The 19,012-nt window shown below is 38.1% G+C and overlaps 1 protein-coding gene across 1 annotated transcript in view; it reads right to left on the bottom strand.

Moving 5' to 3' along the window:
- The window catches only part of LOC109087139 (amyloid-beta A4 precursor protein-binding family A member 1-like), a 43,328-nt gene that overhangs the window by 4,515 nt on the left and 19,801 nt on the right, over positions 1-19,012 (bottom strand). Inside the window, 9 exon segments of the mRNA XM_042756700.1 lie at positions 22-234; positions 372-551; positions 1,282-1,467; positions 2,260-2,346; positions 3,112-3,144; positions 5,108-5,253; positions 5,385-5,424; positions 6,053-6,163; positions 10,329-11,980. Of these exon segments, the coding sequence (XP_042612634.1) occupies positions 22-234; positions 372-551; positions 1,282-1,467; positions 2,260-2,346; positions 3,112-3,144; positions 5,108-5,253; positions 5,385-5,424; positions 6,053-6,163; positions 10,329-11,912 (2,580 nt within the window). The 5' untranslated portion in view covers positions 11,913-11,980.

Raw genomic sequence — 19,012 nt, 5'->3', positions numbered from 1 at the left:
TTGATTTTGCACCCGCTGTACCTTGATAATACTCTGGCAGGTGGAGAGGGGTAACCCCACCAGGCTGGTGCCATTGATGGACATGATCTGGTCCCCGATGTTCAGCCTGCCGGACTTCTCAGCCGGGCCGCCATGTGTAGTGTTTTATATAATAAATGTTGGTGGGATTGATGGACATGATGTGTCCACGATCACCACCCCAAGAATCTCCCCCTTCTGCTTCTCTATGTAAACCTGTAGTGTACATACACACACATCACTGCCAAAACATGATCTAGTCAACATTACTGATAATTCTGACATTATCAAGGCAAATTCTCAACATTTCACAGTTATCTTCTGTTTCCATAAGGCATGGGCTGTCCACTTACATCTTTGCAGTTCTCAGACTTGGAAAAGTGAATGAGGTCATCATTGTACATGTCCTGTGTGTTAAGGAGGTCGCTGTACTCTTTCTGGCTCAGATCCTCTGGGTTGATGCCATTGGCACGCAGGAACTCTTGGTACGCCACACTGAAAGCCTGGCCGATGGACTGAGCTATGAGCTGAGCCTGAGCACAAAGACAAATCAGGTTAAACAACTAAAATGATATTCCATAACTAACACATTACATTGCATGCTTACAATTTGATTTATCTAACCATTTTTGGAAGAAAGCACTTTTTTTTTTTTTAAAGATAACAGATACACACATGGGTCAAGAGACGACAAGGGTGGCGTTCCTCAGGACAGCCGAATACATGCCTTTTGCCCTCATGTCACTGCTGTATGCTGTGCTGTGACATACGCTGTGACATATACTGGCTCTTTAAATTTAAATAGCCTCTGAAGCTGAACAGAGAAAAGGTCACATCCTGTCTTCTGATTCAACCCACGCAGCAAGATGCCCAGGAACACCATCTGGATAAATGCTATTAGAGGTCACCACAATGCCCAGTAACTGCAATACTGAACATGCTGGGAAACAATGTGAGGGGACTAAGAAGAATTAGGCAAACGTGGAGGATTAAATGTGGAAGAAGTGTAAAGGCAGAGTTGTGGCAGAACTCCCCTTAACAGTGGTAATGAAAGGCCTAGACTGGCTTACTGCTTTCATAAACTCCAACAACAGCAGTATGGCAAAGTGTGTAAAACTGTTATATATCGTTTTACAATTCTAAAGCAATAATCATATCATTTTACAATGCTAAAGCAATAAATTGAATCCGTCGCTATGACAGCCTCCATCTGCAGTCGCTTCATAAGGTCACACTGACACATAGTTAGGATGAAGAACTCACATCTTCAGACTCAAACACGTGACAGATCATCTTGTATTGGCGCTTCTCATCCTGAGCCGGGTCAGAGGCTTCCATGTTCTCCTGAGAGTCGGAGCGAAGCATTCTCCTTCTGGCCATCAACACCACAATGTTCCCGATATCAGCGATGTAAGAGATGGTCCTTAAAGGGTGGTCCATCATGGTCTCCTGAGAATCAGGGGAAGATTTACATATGAATATACATACAATATATATTTACATATATAATGTAAATGTGTGTTTTGGGTCGGTAAGATTTTTTTTATGCTCACCAAGGCTGCATTTATTTGATCAAAAATACAGTAAAAACTGTAATATGTGAAATATTATTTTTAAAATATATTATTACAATTAAAATAATGTTTTTCTGTTGTAATATATTTTTAAATTTAATTTATTCCTGTGATTGCTAAATCTGACTTTTTAGCATCATTACTCCAGTCTTCAGTGTCACATGATCCTTCAAAAATCATTCTAATACACTGATTTGCTGTTCAAGAAACATTTATTATTATGATTAAACAGATGTATTGCTTATTTTTTTTATGAATTTTTTTCTGATGAAAAAGGATTCTTTGATGAATAGAAAATTCAAAAGAGTATTATTTGAACTTAACATTTGAAATAGAAATGTGTAACATTATAAATGTCTTTACTGTCACTTTTGATAATTTTTTTTTGCATCTCGGATGAATAAAGGTATGAAATTCTTTGAAAATGAAAGTCTTACCAACTGAACACTTTTAAACATTAGTGTATATTTTTGTTTTTCAGATTTTAATTTTGATTTCTCATGACCCCTGTAAAACACACATATTCTGTCCAGACACTGCCTCCTTGTGATACATATGATGTCTGCACTGGTATTTTGTACAGTTTTGGTGAGATGTAGAGTGCTTCTACCCAGTTTGGAATAGGTAATGGGTGAAACCAAAATCAATTTTATGGATGATGAAGTACCTGCGAGTCTGCATTGAGCACTTTGATTCTCTGAGTGGAGATGAAGAGGTCCACTTCTGTCATGGGCTGAGTTTCTCCTTCTGGAGCCTGAAGATAGAAAACCATACAATATCACCCACTGAGAGAGACAGTGACAGAATAACTCTAAGACAGAAAGAGAGAGAGAGAGCTGACAAGGCCCAGAGATGCCACGAAGGAGCGTGCAAGCAACTTTACCTCTGGCATCTCTAAAATTTGGCATCTTCAAGGCCAGATATTAAAATTCTTTTTCACTCTCTCCTTCATTGTGTAACTCTGATAACCTGCAAGTTTCTGTTAAAGCCAGCTAGTACTGCAAGTTGGCATGGGGTTAGTTTGGTTATTTTGTTCTTCATTTGAAAAGATTCAGTGTGAGAGCGAGAAACTGAGAGTTTTCCACCATGTGCAGGACAGGCTGAATTGAAAAGATCAAGAGAAGTGCAAAACATGCTGTGCTAGATATACACCTTCAAAAACATCCACAAACACAGCACAGTACCTCAGAAAGAAAAATATATGATACACAGAAGAAGAAGTAAAGATCACTTGCATTTTCTGTATCCAGCAAAACTAGAATTTCCTAATTTTGGAGTTATTCCACGACTTCCCCATGAAAGATCTGGTGATAAAACTGAGGTAATGTCTGGTGTGGAATGAACAATGGCTAACAGACTGTGCGGACAGACACAGGTACATGACTCATTGCTGGATTCAGAAAAATGGCAGAGTGACAGAAAATATGAAAACACTGAAGTGCTGAAACCAGGAAAAAAAAAGAGAAGACGAAGAACAAAAATTAAAACAAAACACCAAACCGATGAGCAATTACTGCACCTTCTTCTTGTTTTTGGCTAATTTCTGGGCCGTCTGCTTAGCATGGAACAAACAAAGACAGGAACATTGTTAGAGAAAGCAGAGCTCAGCAAGACCAACCACATTTGGGGAATATTTCTGCTCAATAAGCTGCATCTGAAAAGTGACTTCTGGGATATTTATCAGCGTGGGGTGACTAGAATGGATCCAGATGACACCAAGCCAAGCTTACTAGACACCACCCTGCTACAATATGTTGTCTTTGGTTTCATTTCATGGTAATTTGTGCCATCATCCACCAGGTGGCCCATTTGTTCTTTTAATATCATATGTCAACTATTGGTTTTATATTACAGAACATTCTGTTCATAAAAAAATCAACTATACAAAGCAGAGATGAGCTCTGCTGAAAATTTGATTAAGAGCAAGTTCAAACTTGCTAGCAGGCTCTGGTAATGGATCAAACTAGCCATCTAAGGAAGATTAACGTCAGGCCAGCTGAGGCAGGGCATATTGATTCAGACGTCTCTCCAAATGCATGCAATTTACCCTTTGCTTTATATACTGAATATGCTGTTAAAAACGCCCTCAAGAATTTCACTCATTTGGAGCTCATGACTGTGTATGGGAGAAGATACGATGTCTCACACATGCAGATGAAGTGTGACCCAATAAAACAAATAATTCATAACCCATGATCATCTTCAATTGTATTTAATAAATTACATACAGAAAATAAAATATAGTGATTCTTGTATAACCCATATGCATTTACATATTTGCAAAAGAATGGGGCAAGTGCATCAATCTGAAGATTTGACATCTATTCGGCCCACACTGAACTGATCCCATTTATAATGGAGGGATCTTTCTCCATTATAAGAAAAGTGGAAAAACGGTCAGTAAAGACCTCATGCTATTTGTCATTCTTTGAAGGCTGCAAGATCACTAATGCATTTTTTAAGTTATGTCATCTAAAATATGAGAACGTCCCCGACTCTGGCTTTTAAGCAAACCCGTTAAATCAAATAACCAACAACAGCACAGTATATTGACTGTAAATCAGTAAATATTAAATTATTATGAAGGTTTCACATTAATATTTGACCAAAATTAATTTGAGGAACCCTTTAACTATAACTGCTAAGAAGATCATATCATCTCATATTATGTAGACCAGAACATAGGGATGTTACATTATTTTATTATATATATTATATATATCAACTTATAATAATCATCTAAAATCTTAATACAAGTGCATTACTAGAGTAGCAATATATGTTTTGAACATGGGATGCTAGTATCCTCATTATGCTGCTTTACTAGTATTACTAGCTTATCTAGTAAGACTGCCTTGGTCAATTTGATAAAACAGAAGAATCTGATGCCAGTTAATATTCAATGACCTCATAATTAAAATAATTTGCAATCAACCAGTCCGATACTGTTGTGTGCCGTACCACACAGCGATCTGTAATTGAACATTTTAACACAAAATGTACATACAAAGGAAAATGCCGAAGGAACACTAAATGGCATAGGTGCGGTGGTCACTGCATTTTTTAAGGTGGAGGTAAAAAATGCTGAGTAATGCAGCTGACAGGGCGAATGGCTGATTTATGCTGCACGAGGATGAACAGGAGGGAGGTGGTAAATGTCTCTGGTCCTTTAGGAACAAGAATCACAGGATAGGTCCCTGCATTTGACTACAGAATCATTTCATTACCGCAAGAGGACCACACACACTTTTAGTTTTATGATCATCTCTCTTCATCTGCTGTGAGCTGACATTTCAATTGAACATGTTTTATATGAGGAATAAAATGCTTGTGCAATAAATACATGCTCCGGATACAGTCAGAGCACAGCTCTGCAATTCTTATGAAATCCCATTCTTTTGTCCTAAAACTGTCACTTCTGGTTTCTTGTAACATTTATGCTGCTCCTGAAGCTTGTTTATGTCTCCTGATGAAGTTTACAACAGCGGGGTAAAGACAGAACCGTTTCACCTCACCTTAATGCGACTCACAGCTTCCTGAGCCTGCATCATGCGCACATTTTTGGAGGGCGTCTTGTCTGAGAGCAGCTGGGTGGATCCCAGGTAGTTAGCGGCAAAGATTATTCCGTCAATGAGGTCCTCTGGGTCACATGGGCCTGGTACTAACAGAGAGGAGAGGGACATTTCAGAACAACATCAAAATAGCTTAGGATGTGCTTTCAAGATTCATTTCGGTAGCTGAGGACCCGGACGGGAACAGGAAATTAAAGGAAAATGTAGGAAATCTTCTTACCTTCCACATATGTCGGGAATGAAGCAAGGCTTCTCCTTGACTGCACATACAAGAACAAGCACACAAATGACTCAATACAACATTCTTCAAGGCAAGTTGTTATTTTTAGGTATGGCACTTCATAATGCACTGAACTGGTACTACTTGCAGAAATAATATAATATAATACCAAGAAGCCATATTTTACAGTGATTTCAGAACTGCTAAGATGCCACTTCTTGGGCTTTTTAACGATAATGATTGAGGGTTTGGACATTTAAAAAAATATATCTTTTTAAAAAAAATTTAATTACATTTCTAGATCCTGTATTTGCTTTGGTATTTTATATAAACACACACACACACACACACACACACACACACACACACACACACACACACACACACACACACACACACACACACACACACACACACACAAACAATAAATAGCAAAACTTTAATATGTTTTAAACTTTATTTGCTCCAATTAATCTAATTTAACAGTATCTTGGATAAGATATAATAACTATAATAACTTCTAAATCACACGGAGTCAGGACTGTATCCTGTAAGCCTATAATATGTGCCTAATTAAGTTCCTAGAGCACATACTGGATATTATTACCAAGAATAATTAAGAATCATCCAATTTCAGCAGTTTTAGAGGTTTATTCATAGCCTCCTACCTCTTTACTGGCTGGGGATGGAGACTCAAAGCTGTCACTCCCCTCGTGTGATGGCAGGTGATGGCTGGAAGACTCCGCCCCCTGTGGGGAGGTGGAGCCTGAGCCTGGAGACTGGACAAAAGAGACATACTAATTAATATTACATGCTTTACGCTCTATTATTTTGGACAACTGATTGAAGAAATATAAAAGTTACATTTACTCATGTGACATTTAGTGTATATTAGATCGATTAAAGTCTTCACGTTTTTTTTCAATAACCAAAATAAACAAATAAGTACAATTTATTTAGATTTTAAGGTATAACAGATTGTGATATAATGAAAAGACATGCAAAAATGAGACACAATTTGAAAGGTTCAGATAGCAGGTCAAGGGTGAAAAATTACAAAAGAAAAGTACATAAGAGATCTGTCTTCTTATATTGCCATCTCAAAACTACACCTCCTCTCTCTGAAGAGGCCAAAATGTGAAATACAAGGTGACAAATGAGTCATACCCTCAACCAGAGCGAATCTGGATAAAATATTAAAAGCTCATAACTAATATAACATAATATAAATACTGCAAAGTCCCACGATGTATCTCCGTGACAATAATATCATCAGATATGTAGAATGAAAATGAACATATCTGAAGTACTGAAACATTGACAGATAAACCCAGAGCACATTCACACAATGAACTCCTCACCTCATCACCATGGCGACGATCTACCTGATTCATCCAAAAATTTTCCATATCAATAAATGCTGACGAAAGCTGCAGTGAAAAATATTCTTCCACAGGATACACTCAAATCAAGCAGATGTTGCTGAGTACAAGAGAGAAGAACATAAGAGCCTCTTGCTCTCTCATCAAACTCACGTTGATAAGTTCACAATGGCTCCAGACAACAGAGGTGAACACGGCTCCTGTTACAGCCCTACAGGAAAACTGTTCGTGGAACAGATCGCTCAAGAGGGACTTGGATCAGAGGCCACTACACTATGCAACATCAGTGCTGGCCTGTGGAAAAACACTGCTGAAGTGGAATAATCAGCACTTAGCTAATACTATTAGAAGTCACTATTAATTATTGACTGGCTTTTGAATTTGTACTTGAATTCAGCAAACCCTGGATTTTACATTACCTATACAGTGAGCTTGTACAAAAAAATCTATAAAACTTAAAATAAATAAATAAATTTCAAGCACATTAAGCAGTAATGCAGGGCAGGGGAAGAAGGCGTTTTTTTCTTCTCTAGTGTTACATGAGCCTTGCTGAATTATTTACAGGCCGTCTCTTTCTGTGTCTCTTGACTGCACTAAATAAATCATATTGTGGAGGGCTTCTGATGAAATGTCAAATTCTGAGAACAACAAAGAATGGAAGCGTGCAGGACACCACCAAGTTCAGAGCAACTTTAATGGGGATTCTGAGATATCTGCAAGATGCATGACTGTTCAGCATTCACTGAAAGACTCCAGAAAATTGTTTACTTGATCAGAACAAAGATCGTTCAGACAATCATTTTTAAGTTCTGAGAAGTTGAGAATCACCAACGGTTTTTAATTTTAAACAGATGAAATGTTATGATATAAAATGAATAAGAAACATTTAGGATACTTTCATTATTTCTAGGTCATGAATCAAATGTGAGAATTTTAAAAATAGATTATGAACTTTTGAAGATGTTCTTTGGATCATCTCAAATCATGCTGGAGAACATGATCATCAGGTTGTCGCAGAAATTTGTGTAGTTTGAGCGTTGCTATTAATAAATAAAGACAGATAAACCAAACAAATTCATGTTAATTGACAACTTTTTACTGAGATTGTTAATATAATTTGTAATGGAAAAAGTTACAAATCTGAAATTGCATTTTCACTAGTGGTCTCAGACTTTCAGACCTAACTGCATATGGAAACACTGGTACTGTTACTGTTAACTAATCTTTAAAATAATCTAGAATTTATTAACTAATCTATAAAAGACTACTCAAAAACATTTTTTGGTAAAATAAAATATAAATATTAAATGAAGAAATTAACATAAAAACAAACATTTATTTCAGTTAATTGCAAGGAAATATTTCTCATTGCATTTTAAGTAAAAAAAAGGTAAAAATAAATAAATACATAAAATAAACATAATCAGCAAAACCAACACAACCATTAAATTGAAAACTGAAAATAAACAAATAAAAGCTAATTCAAAATACTAATAAATACTATAATAGTAAACAAAATAATACTAAAATACTGTAACACTGAGAAATTGTATTTTCTACAGTGGCCTGAATAAAAAGACATTGTGGGATATGAGGCCAAAAATAATAAGCTACACATAAAAAAAAATATACATCATCAGCACAATCATTTACGAACTCAACCATAATTGCAGTGGGTGGCACTGGTGAAAACTCCCACTGGGAGTTTTCAATTAAGTGCAATTCTTTACTTTTTCTCTGAATGCACAAGTACATGTTCACTCATCTCATCAGAGTGCCAAAAGCCCTCGATCCCTAAGAACTGCTTCCAAATGAGGCCTTGTGCTCATGAATACTGCTCAGACAAACAATGGTGATTAATTAACACTGTCGAAATAGGCAACAGAGGAGCTTGGATTTGTGTTGTTTGTTTAGTGAGACAGAGTATGTGTATTTCTGTAATGTGTTGATAACAGACAATGTGACTGATTCAAGTGCGACTGAGTAAAATTAGGCAGCACTGAATCTATTAATTATGTAAATGAAAAAATAAAAGATATCAAAAATCTCAAGCACACATCATGAGATGATACCATTAAGTTTATACCAACCGTGGGCATACTTGAATGACATCTACTCATTATGTTAATAAAAAGGGTAATACTTATCAAAGCTAATGGGAAGGAAAAAAGAGAAGAAGGAGGGATGATATAAAGAGCGTGAGAGAAAGCAAAGTAAATCAAGTAAAGACATGGTAATTTTGCTGCTTTACTTATTCCGAGAGCTCATCTTTCTCTCTCTGCTCTGTTCAGACAACGTCTGTTGTGGCTGAGAAGCAGGACAGCTTCATTTGCACATGCTGGTTATGTGTAGCTCTCACAGAATACAGATGAGCCCTCCAAGCCACGGATAAGGAGATCCGTTCTATGAGTGCGAGCAGTCTTCATTTTCTAGCGACATGCAATTTTTCCGGCGCCGTGGCAGGCACCACTCATGAGACAGAGACTAGTGTGTGCCACCGTCCTCTCCAGAAAAGAACAGTGAAAGAGCGATGAAGTCACGACCAGAGGAATGATGCGATTCACCCTGCAAGGCTGCTTCAGCCGAGCAGAACAACAATGCAATTGTACACATCCTTCCTGAGATACTGTTTTTGTCATTTCCTGCATAAAGTAAACTGCATAAAGGCAAATAGGCCTACATATCTAATCACTCTTTTCTACTAAACCCTTCACTACTGAATAGAAGACAGGGGAAAATATCCATTTCATAATTTGATTTTGAGACTCAGTTTCATTACTTGCTGGCAAGTGGAGAATCAGGGCTAAAATCGTGTAGTGTAAAATCAGTTTAAAATGTTAAGTCCAACTGAAATTGTACTCATCCAGTTTTTTCTGACCTAGACTACAACTAGCCTCTGTGTTGAGTGCTTGCTCTGAAAGAGAAGCTTAGGTGATGTATATTTAATCCTTCAAATATCTGATGATGCATTGTGCCATGGACACTTGGACAAACAGATGAAGAATGTAAATGTGCTTAAAGAGATAGTACACCCAAAAAAAGAAAATCCTGTCATTGTTTTCTCAACCTCATGTCGTTCCAAACCTCTAAGACTTTGGATAAACTTAAATATACAAATTAAAATATTTTTTCTGTCCCTCCACTTAAAGTCCAGGTAACCAAGATCCAAAAATGTTGTAAAGGTATTGTAAAATAAATCCATATTAGTTGAGTGGTTTACTTCAAGTCACGTGAAGACATACGATCGCTTTATATGATGAATGGTTTTGATGAATAGGCCTTTTGTGACCTGGTTACATGGAAATGGACAATGGAGGGACAGAAACCTCTCAGGTGTTTCAAAGGTTAACCAAAGTCTTATGGGCTTGGAAGGAGAATATGGTGCCAGAATTTGTATTTTTTTGGTAAGCTGTCCCTTAAAGAGCAACTTTGTAAGCAAGATTACACTACAGAAATAAAACTGTGAAAACATCAGCAGTGATGATGCTACATAATGTAAACTGCAGAGCATCATCAGAACGGCAAAAAACAGGACATTTCATATAGTTCGGCTCATACTCACATCAGCCCCTAGAGATGGCTGCAGGTCAGATTCTGCCGTAGGACTCAGGTCCTGCCTCATTACCCAGATGGGTTCTTTGGGCTCGTCTGGCGTGTAGGGCGAGCGGACCGTCCTGGTCTTCACCTCCTCTATTGCCTCTTTGATGTCTTTAATAGCCAGTGAGATTGCGTCTCTCTTCTCTCTTCTCAGCTCTTCTGAGGGACTTCTGGGGGGCTGCTCTATACCCTCTCTTTCACTTATTGGCTCCGGGGGTTTGATTTCGTTCAGCTGACCATGGGACTCTGACTCAGGCCACTCTTCTTCTGCATTACCATCCTTGTCCAGGCCCATAGCAACACGCTCCAGGCTCTGTGAGCTCAGACTCTCCTTCACCTCTGCCACAATCTGGTCAATGTCCTCATCCTGCTCGCAGCTGTCAGCAAGGGGGTACGGGGCAAACTCTGCTTCCTTTTCAGGACTGTCCGATTCTCCGTCGGATCGCTCATCATAGTGGTGGAGCCTGGACCCAACAGCCTCCTGTTGCTGGTACAAGTCACGTTCGAAGAGCCTGAACTCTACCCTACGCTGTTGTGGAGTCTGTCCCTCAGCTTTGGACGAGGGGGTGTCCGTGATTTCTTCATAAACGTGCTCCTGAAGGGTGTATTCAGCGTAGGGCTCAGAGTATGGCTCATCTTCTGTTGCTCCACCTTCACGGGCCTCCCCTGGTCCGTTAGGACTGCGGTACATGGGTTGAGTGTAAACATAATTGGAGTAGTTGGGGTTTATTGTCTCTGCATCATGGGGCCTCTCAGCATTGGGCAGGGGCTCTCGAGGTAGAGGCGGTGGCTGAGGTGGGTATTGGGGTTGGCGGTAAGCTGGACCACCGTGCTGTTGCTCCGACTCTGCGCTCTCTGTGTACTCCTCCGATTCCGGGCGAAGTGGGACGCCGTATGTACTTTCGTCTTCAGGCTCTGCTTCCAGGACCATGACTGCATCCCCCTCTGCACGGTCTGTGTGGTTGTGGAAGCCACTCTCGGTGCTGGCGGATCGAGCCAAAGCGCTGCCGGTATCTCCTTCGTCTTCCTCAGCTTCCTCTGGCTCTCTAGTGGGCAGCATTGCTTGTGTAGGAGAGATGAGATGCTGTTGTTGTTCCAGCCTGTGCTGTTCGGCTCTCTCCGCATCTCTCTGCTGCCTCTCCCGCTGTCGCTGTCTCTGTTGCTGCGCCCGGATTCGGGCCTCGTTGTCCCCCTGTCTGCGGTATCGTGTCACTGCAGGTCTCGGTATGGGCTGCTGAACGGGTTGCTGTTCGGTATCACCTTCTTCTGCTGGCCTTCTTGTGGCACGTGTGCGGTTTGTCCCTCCGTTAGATCCCTCGTACCTGCGGTAACGTGGGGCCCCCTGCTGTTGGGACTGGTAGTGGTTATTCTCTGTACCGTGGTTGCTGTGGTGGTTGCGGGGGCGACCAGAGCGGGAGCTGCCATCTCCATTGTCATGGCGTCTACGGTGGGATGAGGGGGGCTGTTGGCCCTCGGGGCCCCTATGCTCCAGGTCTGCCTCAGCCGCCTCTCTCAACTCTTCGCCATGCGGCGCCTCCTGGTGACTCATGGTTAGAATATGGGAAGGTCTAAACACAGAGCATTACTTCTCCCTGTAGGACTCCACTCAAGCACCACCTGCAGAAAAACAAACAAAAACCAGATATAAACCTTGAAACAGAAACAACTCAGTGAGAAAGATCATTTAAGCAGTCCATTAAAGGTGCACTCAGTAGTTTTTCTCTCAGGTATTACATACAAAGAAACGAAAATTACTCATTACTCAAAAGAAGTTTTATTAAATTAATTTTCAAACAGGTTTTACAAAAGCATAAAAATGTGAGGAAAAAAATACATTGAAAATGGTGACAAAAAAATTGTTAAATTTAAAAGGTATTTCTTAAGGTACTTGTTAAACAATTAAAAAAATATGTTTACTTAATCTTGTCAATGCAATTTTCTTCTGTATAAAGATGTTCAGAGTTTATGTACACCCACATGAGATGAAAATGTCATGGGCACATGTCTGGGCATCATTAGATTCTATAATGTTTTCCAATGAGAATTAAGACTAGTTCACCTCCAATCAAATTTCTGAACAATCATCTGTGGGGGGGATGGGGATCCATCATTAACCTTGTTGTAGCTGATGTTTTATTCATAGTGACATTTACTATGCTACTTCATATAAAGATTAGCTGCCTCTATGATGTAAAAAGTTATGCACAAATCTGTACCTGCACCTGTATAGTAGTAGAAGCATTGAAGTATTTCTACCTGCCTTTCCTGTGACCTCACAATTTATCCCCACACAACTGCTAGAAATGCAAAGAGCTGTAGAAAAACCCCCAAGCCTCCACTTTCATCTCTCTTATAACTCACCTCAACATCAGCTGTGATTTGATAAGCACCACATAACAAGCCGAATAAGATAACACAGTCATTTTATTAAGAGAACTCATATTCAACCTCTTCACATTTTTTCAGTCTGAATGAGCTCCTGAGTTGGGCTGAACGATTAATTGCATTTGCAATAATATCGCGATATGAAAAAATGCTATTTATCAATCGCAGAGTCTGTGATTACATGGTCACGTGACATGTGAGAGTAAAGAGGTGTGTTCGACTTGAAGATCAGATCGGTGTATGACATCAAAGTACGGCGAGAGAAAGCATAAGGAGACATCTGCGCTCTCTCATAGCTCTCGCAATACTTTGATGACACACACCGGTCTAATCAGCAATGCTTCAAGTCGAGCGTGGGCCATCAGCAGAAAAAGAAAAGAAATAAAACCGTAAACAGCCAAAGGACGTAACGTAGAATGGGAGATGGATCGGTCTGTGAAAGGGAAGAGAAAATCCATAGATGAAGTTGCACAGAACCAGGCAGGTGCTGGTCTTTTAAAAGCTAAATACAGAAAATATGACGAGGCATATCTTGCTCTCAGCTTCACTACACTACAGTTGTTGTGTCGCGCCACAACAGCTCTAAACTGGACCGTTGCTACCGTTTGCAAATCATTTTAACTTTGTGTCAGTACGTCATAAATAGAACATGGCATCAGTTTAATGTCGTGCCGCATCCAGTGTACACAGCGTCACTGTTTATAATGGGTTCTACTGTATTGGCCGCTCATGTCTGATGCAGACACTGTGTTTAATGTCGTTGGTGAGGAGGGAAGCCTATGTGTTTCCTATGCCTTAGCTGAAAGCATGAAACCCACAAAAATAAATAAATAACAGGGAGAGAATAATAATAATAATGTTATTCTCTCTATGCTATTTTTCAATGTTTCAAGTGATGCAGGTGTTTTGTTTTTTTGTTTAAAAAGTGCAGTGCACATATTTACATATGTTTATTACAGTGACTTTGAATTACCTAAAGTAGTGTGGTAAAGCAACAGATTTGTTTTTATATTTCTGCAATCTACTTTAGTTTGTGTGATTTGTTACTGACTTTCATATTAATGTTTACACCAGGCTTATTTAAACATAATTATTACATGCTTACAAGGTTGGAAGTTCAACAAATCAGTCAATATACTACTGTGACTGTAGTTTAATAAAAATGTCATTCATATCAATTCATGCATCACCTAATTTCATCGTAACATAGGCCTGGCCTACAGGAAAGAACATTTATGTTTAATCTATCTAATATTGTGTTGGTCATACTATACAATGATTTATAGCTTGTCTTTGTTGAATAATACATAACATAAAGAAAAACATAATAATAATAATAATAATAATACATAACATAAAAAAAATCCCAATATTGGTAAAAAAAAAAGAAAAACTCAATTAGATTATTTTCCAAAATCGTTCAGCCCTACTGCTGAGGGCATTCACGTACATTTGGTACAAGTGAAAGACAACACTACTAACTAGACTATATGTGACCTACTTAAAAATAAGGATGGGCCAGGATGGTCGACCAGTTGACAAACGGCTAGCTGATTAGTCAAGTAGACAAATTTATTTCAAAATATAGTTTTAACAATTTATTGGTAGTGTTCTAACAAGGATGATTTCAAGGAATTTTCAAGTTCAATACCAAAGCTCATTTGACACAAATATATTTCTCACAAATATATACCTTTTTTTGTGGTATATATATATATATATATATATATATATATATATATATAACAAATATATATATATATATATATATATATATATATATATAAATACATACACAAATATATATATATATATATATATATATATATATATATATATATATATATATTTGTTATATATATATACCACAAAAAAAAGGTTAGCTGCTTAGTAGCTTGCATATTATCATATTAACTACAACAAACAACTACATTACTATCAGTAAGCAGAGCATTAGGAGTTTTTTTTTTTTTAAAAAGTAGGGACATGTGGATCATAATTTATTGGTAATTAACATCATTATGCCACAAATGATGTCCAGTTGTACTGAACCAGGCATATTTCTTTAAGAGCCATGCACAAATCTGTACACACTCACATGCAATGACAGCCACTGGCACACTTGCACAATTTTGTCCAAATGTCTTCATTAAAATACCAAACTTTTGACATTTCTGGAGCATTATGATGGGTGACATTTTGCAGCAGACTTCCATCTGGAATTAGACGACGCTTGAGATGAGCTGTGATTTCATATTAATCAACACAAACAATTAGCCACACTTTCATTCGCTTCCTGACAGCTTACCTAGAATGAACAGCAGTGTCTCTAAACTGTTAGAGAGAGGAGAGAGATGATAGAAACATGCAGCAGCATAACGGCCTGCTGAAACATGAGTCACTGCTACAAACGTGACGTCTGTTTCCATGCATGACGGAGTATGGCATGTTGTTAGAGATATCATGTCAGAAAGAAGTCGCAGTGATTGTGTTCCTGTGAGGTGTGATCAGAAGTGACGGTGCGCATACTAAACCCATCAGAAGGCAGCAGTAATTGGTGTAGACGTGAGAAGGTGCTGGAATGCCAGAGGAAACTAAATGACATTGAGCTCCCGTCCCTCGTGTCACCAATTCAAAACATGTACAAAATACTGAGGGCAACCACCTTGATGATCTGAGCCAGAGCCAAAAAAAAAAAAAAAACCTTCCTTACACAGAAAAATAGGTGGACAAAAGCAACCATTACAGGAAAATAATGATAAATACTGTTTCAGAAAACAATGTTTTTAATATATTTTAAAAATGAATTAAATGATTTAAAATAGGTTCTATAAAATGATGTTTGTGAAGTAAATGTACATTGTTTTAAAGAAGTTTAGATTTTTTTCTTTTTTTTTAATGAGAAATTAAACAATATCTTTACAGAACATAACGTTAAAATATATTTTTAAACAAATGAAATTATTTTTCAATACGATCTCTAAGATTATTTGCATCTGATGTAAATGCATATTGTTTTAAAGATGTTTATATTTTTTTTACTGGAAAATCAGACATCTATATGGTTTCAGAAAACAACAATTTGCCAGTGGGGTTAAAAAACTTAAAATATAATCTTCATATACAATTTTGCATCTCAAGTAACTGTATGTAATTTAAAGGAAGTTTAGATTTTTCAACAGGAAAGCAAGACACAAATACAGTTTGGGAGGATTATTTTTGGCAGCACACAGAGGAAGCAGCAGCTCTAGTTGCTGTGGTGAATCCCCCTCCTCAGCCTGATTATGTGTGTTCATAGACTTTAGAAAAATGTCTGACTGTAAAAACTTACACCTCCTCCCCTCTCTAAGCAACTGCCTCACCCAGAAATATTCCCGGAGACACCCCAACAAGAGAGAAAGAGAGAGATTCTTGGCATGGCTGAGTCAAGCAAATCAATCAACAATGGATTGACAGACCTAACAATATGATCCTAGTGGGATGATTGTTTACCATTATTGATTCTGCACACACAACATCTCACATCTTTCCTCTCCAGTAGCCCAGAATATCATCTTGGAATATGCAAGCATAACTTTCATAAACTGTACATTTTTAAAGGCTCAATGAAATCTAAACTGGACTTTTATGCATCTACCAGCAGGGACTAACTGGCTCATAATAACTAGCTTTGTTTTTGATAACTTCCACTAAAATTTCTTGTTTCAATATAGGAGAAAATAGGAAAGAAAATTGCTTTTGTCAAACCATTTCAGTGTGATGCGTAACAACAACTTCTAGTTCTCAAACACATCAGACAATATGTCCACTTTTTCTGTATGTGTCCTGGCCAGGCTTTCTAAATTGCCTGGGTTTTGGCTTTTTTTTCCTAATTATGTGCTCTCTACAGTCCTCATACATTATATGTGACCCTGGACCACAAAACCAGTCTTAAGTCGCTGGGGTATATTTGTAGCAATAGCCCCAAAAAAATTGTATGGGTCAAAATTATCTATTTTTATTTTATTCCAAAAATCATTAGGATATTAAGTAAAGATCATGTTCCATGAAGATATTTTGTAAATTTCCTACCGTAAATATATCAAAACTTAATTTTTGATTAGTAATATGCATTGCTAAGAATTCATTTGGACAAATTCAAAGGCGATTTTCTCAATATTTAGACTTTTTTGCACCCTCAGATTCCAGATATTAAAATATTGTCCGATCCTAATAAACCATACATCAATGGAAAGCTTATTTATTTAGCTTTCAGATGATGTATACATTTAAATTTCGGAAAAAATTGACACTTAACACTGGTTTTGTGGTCCAGGGTCATATATGTATGTGTATTTGCATCACGCTTCGCCTGTTCTCAGTAGATCCCACCATGCACTACGATGCTATTTTCAGTCATTACCTTCAGCCAAAATCTAGACAAAATTTAGAAATCCCGGCCAGGACATATCCAGAAGAAAGAGAATGTAAAGTCAGCCTATAGCTTAGAGATCAGCAAAGACAAAAAAATATAGATATCTGGTTTGTATTTCAACAAAAGCTACAATGAATGATCATGCTGTGAAAATTGATTCAGGATCTAAAACAGTGTACTTATTCCTATTTGAGGAAATCGTAAAATGTCAACATATCTCCATCAAAGAATAAACGTCCAGAGCTTTAGACGTGTACTTGGAAAAACCTCTAGATATTATGCAAATGAGTATTTGAAAATAACCCTTAGAAAGTTCTATCAGCTGTACGTGCAGCGTGGGTTGAAATCAGCATGACTGTGAAAGAGACAAGGAGAAGGAGGAGACGGCCTAAACATCTGCTGAAGGTCACTGATGAAAGTAGAGGAGCTGGCAAAAGCTGGGCCAGCTGACAAAAAGGACTGCTGATACAGAGAACGCCATGCCATTTCCAACCATTGCTCTCTCTCCCTCTCTCTCTCTCTCACACACACACACACACACATGTAAGGTTCTCATACATGATATGTGTGAGGAGCAGGTTTAATCAGAGAGTGTTCACAGCTCCCTCTCCCACACAGTTCCCAGCGGAGGTCTCACTCAGTGGCTTACCCACAAGGACAAATCAGCATGGAGTCTCTACTGCTCCTCTCAGAAAGCACGATGCGAGGAGACGATGAACCATGGGTTGAGATTACAGAAAAATTCATTAGTGTCATTTTTTTGAGTACCAGTAACATCTAAGCACCCCCAAAAGAAGAGATATTGAGTAGAACCAAAATTGCATAATATATTAAAGTCACTATGACAATTCTTAATTTTATGGAGTAAAAAAGTAATTCTGAATACGGTTAATGTTGAACATGCAGTGAATGTGAATGGGAACTAAGGCTTCTCAGATTCATGATCTGTCGTCTAAAGCCATATAATAGCTGATACACAGTTTTACTATTTTAATGTATCTTGTTTTAAGTATATTTAAATATTGGTAAAACAAGACAAAGATACTAATTAAGTATAGGAGAAAACATGTTTTTATTATGTGACATGACAATACTGCAGTGTTTTTTCCCCCTCAATAATATCATAGCGTAACAAACGAGGAGGTGGAAACTGATGGTTTAAGACCTTTACTACCCTCAGAACTGAAAAGATTTATGGTTGCAGACCTATCTGCGGGTGGTTGGCCAGACTCAGCAGACACACTCACTCATCCACACCCACAGCGGAGTGGATCCGCTTCTGTCTGTAAAGCTGGCAGGGAGTGTGGGTCAGGCAGCCTGTGAATAAAGACAGACTGCTGTTTGGCTGCAAACAAACACTGCAATTCATTAGAGCCTGCAGTCCTACAGCGGAAAGGGCAGGGAATGAACCACTGCCTCAAAATCACTGACGGGACTCACCTGCTGACAGACAAATCCTGCTATCAAACCTGGTCAAAACTGGATAAAGACACTGGCTGTGTCCACCTTACCTTGCTGCCCAGTCTGTTAAAGCCCTTTTTGTTATGATTGCACATCTTAAGTAAACTAGTTTTAGAGTGGGGTCCAAAGTAGCTTCACGTCTGATGCACTACAGTACATCACCTGACAGTTCAACAACTGTTGCTTAATCTAAACCAATTTTTATAAAAAATACAAATATGCAGTGAAAAAACAGTTATGTTAAGAAAATAAATGTTTCATTTCTCCTGCTTGAAATTAAAATGTAAGAATATGACTTAAAAATTAACAAATGCTTTGCAAACTAACTAACAAACACTACCGTTCAAAAGTTTGGGTCAGTAATATATATTTTAATTTATCATGTTTTT

Source organism: Cyprinus carpio, chromosome A5 (genome assembly GCF_018340385.1).
Source record: "Cyprinus carpio isolate SPL01 chromosome A5, ASM1834038v1, whole genome shotgun sequence".
NCBI lineage: Eukaryota > Metazoa > Chordata > Actinopteri > Cypriniformes > Cyprinidae > Cyprinus > Cyprinus carpio.
The sequence above is the reverse complement of the archived record's forward strand: the minus strand, read 5'-3'. Positions and strand labels throughout refer to the sequence as shown.